This window comes from Cryptomeria japonica, chromosome 9 (genome assembly GCF_030272615.1).
Source record: "Cryptomeria japonica chromosome 9, Sugi_1.0, whole genome shotgun sequence".
In the NCBI taxonomy this organism is placed as follows: Eukaryota; Viridiplantae; Streptophyta; class Pinopsida; order Cupressales; family Cupressaceae; genus Cryptomeria; species Cryptomeria japonica.
The window spans coordinates 594826503-594835206 of NC_081413.1; the positions used below are offsets into that span (position 1 = coordinate 594826503).

General features: G+C 38.5%; 1 protein-coding gene across 1 annotated transcript; it reads right to left on the reverse strand.

Annotated features, from left to right (window-relative positions):
* Nucleotides 1-2630: 2630 nt before the first annotated feature.
* On the reverse strand, nt 2631-8417 carry LOC131071512 (kinesin-like protein KIN-14U). Its single transcript, XM_058007402.2, has 10 exons — nt 7134-8417; nt 6917-7000; nt 6671-6835; nt 6477-6583; nt 5796-5977; nt 5497-5658; nt 5014-5229; nt 4851-4888; nt 4612-4739; nt 2631-4499 (listed from the first exon to the last, which is right to left on the reverse strand). Exons 1-10 carry the CDS (start codon nt 7411-7413, stop codon nt 3219-3221), a joined length of 2643 nt encoding a protein of 880 aa, XP_057863385.2. The 5' UTR covers nt 7414-8417; the 3' UTR covers nt 2631-3218.
* Between the last annotated feature and the right edge of the window lie 287 nt (nt 8418-8704).

Consider the following 8704-nt stretch of genomic DNA (forward strand, 5'->3'; position numbering starts at 1 on the left):
CCCGATTCCATCTTGTCTCTCTTGGTATGTCTCTCTCAGACATGGGCTTTTTTAGAATACCTTTTGCCTTCCAAGCTTCCCCGGTGAACCTTTGAAATGTGGTCCTTACCAAAATTGAGAAAAAGGTGTCTTACTAGATCATCAAGTCTCTTTCTCTAGCCAGTAAATTCCAAGTGTGTTCTAAGATTCTTGCAACCACTCATGCTTACTACTTTCTCATTGGACTCTTTCTAAAGCCTCATACTTAAAATTGGAAAAGCTTTTCCAAAACTTTTTGTGGGTTTCTATTGAAGACTACGAGGGTTTTCGTAGAGTGGCCTAGAATTTATGTTGTCTCCCCCATGATTTTGGAGGGCATGGGCTCCTCTCTACTCAACACCAAGGTATGGCCCTTTGTGCCAAGTGGATTGTTCGTGCCACCTCTCATATTGAAGCTTGAAAAATTCTTCTCAGGTATTGCATCTCTTTTGGATTTCTAGTTAATTGGCCAACTTGGAAGGGGATCTGTTTTTAGACCCTTATGGTTATGAAAGAAGTTGTTCATATCGAGGACACTTTTGTGGCCAAAGTATTTGGCATGCCTGTGAAACTATTAAGTCTTGGCTCAAGTGAGTCAGCTCTAGCTTTCAAGATGGTCTTTCTTTTATCCAACACAACATTGGGTGGTCTTCCCTTATTCAGATCCAGGGGCTTCCTCTTGCCTAGCTACCATGGGTTCATGCTCTACATTTTCACAAACGCGACAATCGCACACACTGACATTTCTTTTGCAAATCCCCTATGAACCTTTGTTCTTGGGAAGATTTGAAAGCTTAGTTTTTGTTGTCTTGATTAGATTGTGAGACTTTTGACACAGTTTTATCCGCTCAGTCTTTGAATATGCTACACAAAACTGGCATCCACTCTGTGAAGCCTTAGTGGAAAGATTGGTGATGCTACCTTGACACTGTCTTTAGCAATTATAAGTCGCATTTGGGTTATTGTTGCCTCTCTCCACATCTTCATATAGTGGGCATTTTGAATCTTAGGTGACATTTGCAGTCGCCGCTCTCTATTTGGCAATGACGTTTTTGACATCTGGTTTGCTATCATTGAACCTAGACTTGCCCATTTTGCCTGATGTATTATTTTCCAAGGCTTGCCTCTAGGTTCTCACCTTCAACATATGGGTGTCAAGAACTACTCTCTATTTGGCAATGACAATTTTGACATCTGGTTTGCCATCATTGAACCCGGACTTGCCCATTTTGCCTGATGTATTATTTTCTAAGGCTTGCCTCTAGGTTCTCACCTTCAACATATGGGTGTCAAGGACTCTCATTCTCCTTTCTGTGGTCAACCAAATACTTTTAAGTATATCTTCTAGTTTTGTTGTCATCCCCAAAATTTGAGAAATTGAATTCATGACTTTTTTCACCCCTTTTGACTTGAGCATTTTTCCTAATATATGGTTCTTCTAAGGGAGTGGCCTCATTTCCCTTTCAAGTATACCCAAATCTAGCATGCTTTCAAGGTGGGAATTCTTGTTTGCTTGTGGAAAGATAAAAAAAAATTGTTTTATTTGCTCAACTCTTTTTCGAGTGATCTTTTGCTTTTTGCTAAAGCATATATTTGGAACAATGTGTTGCTTTAGATCCAAGTTCAAGCAAACAAAGTAGGGTTGGAGGTTTCTCACTTTTAGGAGTTGCTTGCTCATTGGGGTAATGCCCCATGTACTGTTGCCAAGGTCCCTCCAAACAACTCTGCCTCTCGTGGCCACTCTCCACCTCGCAGTTGTCGATGGAGTCACAGCGCTTTTGTTTGGTATTCTCCAACCCCTTAATCCTAGTGTCCTCACCACCACTCTGGTGGCTTTATTCAACGATGCTTTGCCTCTCCAACGCATGAAGGTTTTGACTCTAGGTGGGGTTCTGTAGGGGTGGTGTCAAGATACTGATGGTGGGAGTAGATGGTCGACTTCTAATGGTGGTGGTGGTTGGCCAAACTCTTCCAAAGGGTTTTCCCATTTGGTAGTGGCTATTTCAACTATTTGTGATAATAAAGATAAAGAGGAAGGAGAAGTTGTTGCTAACGAGGGGTAGTTTATGCTTGACGTCACTTCATACCCCACTAATGTATGGTGCAAGCTAGATGATCGTAATCCCCCTCCCTCATCTTTCAAGATTGCTCTTGCCGCTTAAGAAGTTAGTTTTTTATGATGTACTCTTCGAGGTCTATCATATTTTTTTTGTTGTTGTTATGGTTTTCTATTATCTGGACCCTACCCATGGACCTTGTGTCCCTCTACCCTTTTTTGTTGTGAATATATATACTATATTTTTTAATTAATAAATACAGACATATATTCAATTAAAAAAAAAACCTTCCCAAATATTTATAACGTTTTCCATATAATTTAATCATTAACTCCAAACAAGCATAGTCGACATAAACTACCAAACATTATTCCCTCGCAACTCGACTTTAATTTCCTCGCACAGTTTTAGGTATATTCCAATTTGCGATCAACATGGCTACCACGTTAAATTCATTCAAATGATAAAATCGGGTCCACATGTCAGACAAGGTTCTTTCCTTTAACAAAATTGCCCTGATTCGACAATAAACAAATTCGACATAATATAAACAGGTCACATACAACTTTTCCCCTTAGGTTCCTTTTTTCTTTTATTAAACCAGTCAAAATCAAGTACAGTTGGATCGATTTAAATTTTAAAAGCAGAATGTATACAACATTCATAGCCTTTTTTAAACCTCAATGGTCCTCTTTTCATAAAGATGCATCAAAAACAATAGAGTACATTTGCATCAACTTGTTATCATTAAGTCGTAGTCTTAAAGAACCAGCTGTCTCCGTATACATGCAATCTTTACAAGAACACTTCATTACCCTGGTACATCAGAAAGCTTTCCATTGTATTACTCTCCCAAAGTTCAGTCCTCACAAAACAACTACAGCACTATAACAGAGTTTCATAACCTAACAAACACAAAACATATTCTGTCAATCATAATATACAATGTGGTTGGATTTATTGTGTGAGGGAAAAATCAAGGATACCGGGTAAAATACTTATTGTGAACAACAACAAATAAAAGAAGATAAGTTGGTCAGTGTTGATAAGTTGGCCCAGTAAGCAGGCTCAATTCCTGTGTATGATGTTAAGGAGTTTATGTATGAAAGGCTTAGTTATATAGCATGTACCCCATGGCCGTACCTAAAGCTTGGTATTGAATGAAATCCTATACTCTACTGACATCTGTCTCCTGTGAATAGCGGTCTCCCTGGAGTGGAAATCACATTTTGATGTTTTCTTGGGTGTTTCTGGTACTGATGTCTCAGTTGTGGCTACATACTTGCTTACATCGCTGAAGCTCTTCCTATGAGTTTTGGGTGATGGGGATATAGAGCATTTGCTGGAATTTTGCTTGAGATAATGATGAACTTCCTCTGCTTCCCTGCGTTGACCCTTCTGTACAACTAAGTTGATATCTCTTGAATGTTTATTGGACAGTGTGCTTTTGCTAGTTGTTAGGTTGGTTTTCAAGTTTGGCTCCGTGGAGGAGAATTGATTACTGTACTTCGACGTAGGGCTGCAAGTATCCAATACACACTGTGATATATCACCAGCTGTTATTTGCTTGGAACTTGATCCAGAAACCCTTCTATTATTTGCCATTGAAGAATGTCTTGACCCATCATGAATTTTACCCTGTGGATCAGTTGTAGATTTTTTTGAAAGGGATCTAGAAATTCGCCCATTGCTTGCCATTGAAGATTGTCTAATTCTTGCATTAGTTCCAATCCTAGGCGAATCTTGTGAATCACCAGTACTGCATAATTGCTTGGACATCGATCCAGCACATACCCTCTTATTGTTTGGCATTGCCGAACATCTCAGCCCATGATTACTTCCTATCATCACACTGCTCTCTGAAAGACATTGTGACTCATTGATTGTACATTGCTTAGAAACAAATCGAGACCCCACCCTGCTATTAGGCATGGAGTACCGCCTCAACATCCTCTCATCTAATGGACTGCACTCTGTATCACTCTGTGATCGTGCAATGTCACTTGATTTGGGGAAAGCGGCCACAATTCTAACATGAGCAGGTAGTGTGTCTCCCTTCCCATTCACCTTTTCTCTCTTTATTCCGCTTCTAGGGGATATGCAGTTGGTATCATTTGGCTTACCTCGGAGGCGGCTGGAAGCAGTTGGTGCCATAAATCTGGGTAGTTTCGATCCCAAAGGCTTGTCTGAAAGACTGCAATCCAGAGATTCCGCATCCATGCCAAATTCTTCTTGACCAACTGAAGGTTGTACCAGCTCATGATTTTCTGAGGATGGATCACTCTTTGCAAAGATTTTTTTCTTTTCTCTTAGAAGAAACTGTATGGTTTCCATATTGTTTTTCGCACTTACACATTCATCTTCAAGGTGCTTCATATGCAACATCAAAGTGTCCATGACTGCCGCCCTCTGTTCTTTGGCTTCCTGAATGACAAAGCATGCAAATTTTATGAACCATCTTTAGCATTACATGTGATTGCTTCCACATATAATAGATGCAAACATTCTAATCTATAAAAGGGCATGGGAATTATACATCTGATAGTTCCCTCATTAGTTGTATTCCTCTTGCCCTGGTTGCAAATTTCAAAGAACAAACAGTCTCCAAAAGGTCATCTTCCTTTGGACTGATATGTACAAGCATCAAAGTCTTTGAATCATGTCCTGCATAAATCAGAAATTCATTCTTGTATTCCACATGCAAAAGACTAAAACCATACATGTTCCACATAGATCCCCACATAAAAATTTGAAGTGAAAGAGTATTCTAGTTACCGAGAGAATCTCTTAGAATCTGGGTGAGCCTGCTGTTCCTGCAAGTAGAAAAGGAAGCCCGCATTCAAAAATTGATTGTTGAGAGTATAACTCCTGCTTCCAACTAACTAGCACAAGGAGAAAAAAAAGTGCAAGAGCGTATACTTCGGTAAAATATAAGTACCTGTAAGGTACGTGAGATTGTTTCCTCTGCAATGCACCAATAACATCTCCAAGGGCAGAGAGAGACAAGTTTATGGCTTTTCCTTCCTCCATAGTTTGGCCAGTAGCCTGAGTCTTGAGCAGACGCTCGCTTCCTCCAAGATCAACCATCCATAGCTTGCTTGTATTAACATTTCTGTTTTCATGTGCCAAGCAGCTAATGACTATCCTGATCAAGCTGAGCATGAAAAAATTTCAGGAACAAAAAACACTTTTCTGGAGCAATCTTATTTAAGTTTAATTTTCCAATATACAAAAAAGTTGCAAATCTTTTTCAAAAACACATAAAGAGATGTTTCTAAACAGCTTGGCTTCCGTTAACTTCCTTATTTCTTAAGATTTTGCTAAGATATAACTTAAGATTCTTTTGAGACTCGTCTCAAAAGTAAAATTAACGAAGTGTCCTAAGATTTAAAGCAGCTCTATTTTATTTATTCTAACTCACCAGTGTGATCTGCTTGAAGATTCATTTGTATTGGTCCACGCAGTAGATCTTGCCCGAATGCCTACACGATACCATTGAATTGCCTGTTTGAAATCTGTTACAACCACCTCCCTCAAGTTCAAAATCTCCACTCCACCATGCGCATCCATTTGAATAGAGAGACTGCACCAATAACAAAAAAAGTTAGCCAGCTATGATTGCACATGATTCAAACATTTCAACCATATCCTGTAAATGACTGAAGACCTGATTCTGAAAATGTAGAATGCCAGATTCTGAAATGAAAACAGGGGAAGTACCATTTCGGGGTAGCATCTGTAAACCTTGTAGGTCGATGTACAAGCAAATCTCTCAGGCATCCATTGTAAACTTCTAGCATGCTAAATGTAAAGGTGAAGGTTGAAGTGCTATCCAAGGCTGCTTTCTCTAGGAGTTCTTGGATTGTACGAGGAATGACACCAGGACTATCTTGTCTTCCTTCCTGCAGTACACTTATTGAGATCAAGGCAATTGTAAAATTAATCTCCAGAAAGGAAGACCTCATGTAAATTTAATTGCATATTATTATCAATTTAATGCTCTTAAGCTTCTCAGAAGACAGAATAGTCAAAGTCATGACCAAGATGACATCAAAAATCTCCCCCTGACCAAAACAAGGTTGATTTTAAGGGCAGCATGCAGGGAATTTGATTTAATGCATTTGCCACCTTCAGGGGTAATAGTATATTGGCACCATACAGATGATTTTGTCTTGTACAAGCAATGATTTTATGGTTTTTACTGTCCTATTTGATACAGGTATAAGTCAAATAATTTGTGTAAAACTTCCCAGTTTAGGTCAAGGCAAGCCTGAAACCGACAAATAGAATGTAGATTACTGATATTAGAAACTACCATGAAGCAAATAGAAGATTATTTAATTTGGGAAAAGAGACATCCCAGTGTAAGATCTAGACAAATAGAAAGATTAAAGCACTCACCATTGTATAGGTTTTGCCACTTCCTGTCTGCCCATAAGCAAACATACATACATTATGCCCATCCAAGGCAGATCTGATAATTGGCTCCACTTCTGCAAATACCTCATCTGTAGAAAATTTTAATAGTTATAAACAATCATTCACAGCATTGAGCATACTGAGCAGAGTAGTAATTAGACAATAAGTGTCTTCACCTTGTGAAGCCTCTGGAAGGAAAACCTTATCAAAATGAAACTCTTTACTCTTCCCTCCTGCTTTGATCATAACCTTCTCCAAATGTGGAGCTATCGAGGGTCCTGGATGTGTCCTCTTCTCATTGCTCAGAAACGGTCTCATGCGACAGAAAACACGGATGCTACCTGGAAAATCATGACGTTAATTCATATTAACACATTTTTTTCATAGAAACAAGTTTAAGCATTTTGGAAAAGTATGCTTACCCTTGAGATCCAATATTTTGTTCAGGGTATCCCTCCTCTTGTTATCAGATTGTCTAAAATGAGCTTTTAAGGCATCTAGCTCACCTAAAATGAAAATGGGTATTAGCTGCCAAAATATCCAGGAACCTAAGACTGAAATGATGTGTCATTGATTAACAAGCACTGTAACAGAACAACAAAAAAATGTATTGTATAGATGGATATGTAATATGCATACCTTCTAACTTGACAATGTCCTCCTCCAGCTGCAGTTTTTCTGCCTCAGAAAGCCTAACATTTTGCTCAGTTGGGCTGGGTTGAAAACTAACAGAGTTGGGATCGGAGGACAAATCCTTGATCATGAAACGAACAGCATCACCCCATGTAAATGTTAATTCTGTCTTCGAACCCAGCAGACTCTGGATCGACTCCCCCAAATTTTCAAGAGCAGCCATTTCCTTCCTGGATTCATCTCCATTCTCGGCTGACTCATCTCCATTCTCAGCTGACACAAACATTTTGAATTCCTGTGACGGATCCGCCCGATCAACTAAACCCACAATTTAGAAACACCGCAGACAGTATATAATATATAAGGCGCATCGAATTCTGCTAGGACACTCAGCAGCCAGAGCATACGTGGAAACATGTAGCCGTTCCAATTCCAAAGCGTTGGAATAGAATCAAACACCATCACTGTTAGGATAAAAGCTCCCCAACATCAAGGCAATAAGGAATCTTATGCATTGTGCAGGAAAATAAGATTCTTACAAGATCTTACCTTCCGCGAATTCAGCTCTACTTCTCTTACCCAATTAACTATCTAGAGTTCAACAGAGATATTTCTTCATGCCGTACAACAAAATGCCATTTATAGAAGGGACATTTTAATCCGAGGAAAACATGCTGCAGCCATATACATACTTGGGGTAAACGAATGAGCAAGTGGGTTTTCATTCAACCACAAAACAAAGGCATGAAAAACCTGCTTACATGGCGACAATGCCTAATTCAATCCTCCACTGAACAAAACAAAACTGACTGCATTTATGACGAAATTGAACAATCCAGCATCACGCTCAGCTAAAACTTGTCTTTAACTGATATTGTAACCATAGTGTCGTCTGGCCTTATTAGGAATTAAAAATGCAAATGGACCACAGTTGAAGATTTCAAATTAAAGGACATTTTGCTGGAAACCCTACAGTCTGGCAATTCAGAGGAACAATGTAAGAGAAGCATAAAGCCAACAACTTCACCTGTACTCCACGTTTTTATTGACTACAAGCTTCATTTTCTCATGCTTGCCTGGCTTGACTGAAAAAGCCCCTGGTCTTTATCACCTTGTTAGGGTTTCACAGAAAATTCATCTTAATGGTTAAGGTTACAAATGGTGGGTCTCATTCTCATTTACTCGGTAGTTTGGTGAAAGGTTACAAACAGGAGCTGAAATCTGGACCAAAAATAGAATATAACATTAATTTTTTCTTCAAAGGAATCCACACCAGCCAGTGTCTAAATCAGTCTCTATAGATCTAGTTATAAGTCGATTTTTTAATAATAATTGATATACTTGATTTATTAATAACTAATCTTTCAAGAATTATGAATCTAATCCATCAAAAAATCAAGACTCATTCAACATTGATTTAGTATAAACAACAAGATTCTCTAACTAAGACATATAATCTTAAATTTTTTTGAAGATTACTTAGAATATCTACAAATCATAAAAATAAAAAATATATATTTTTAAAATATTAAAAAGAGCATAATATTAGAAGACTTTAAGAGCTTGTTTGTCCGGAG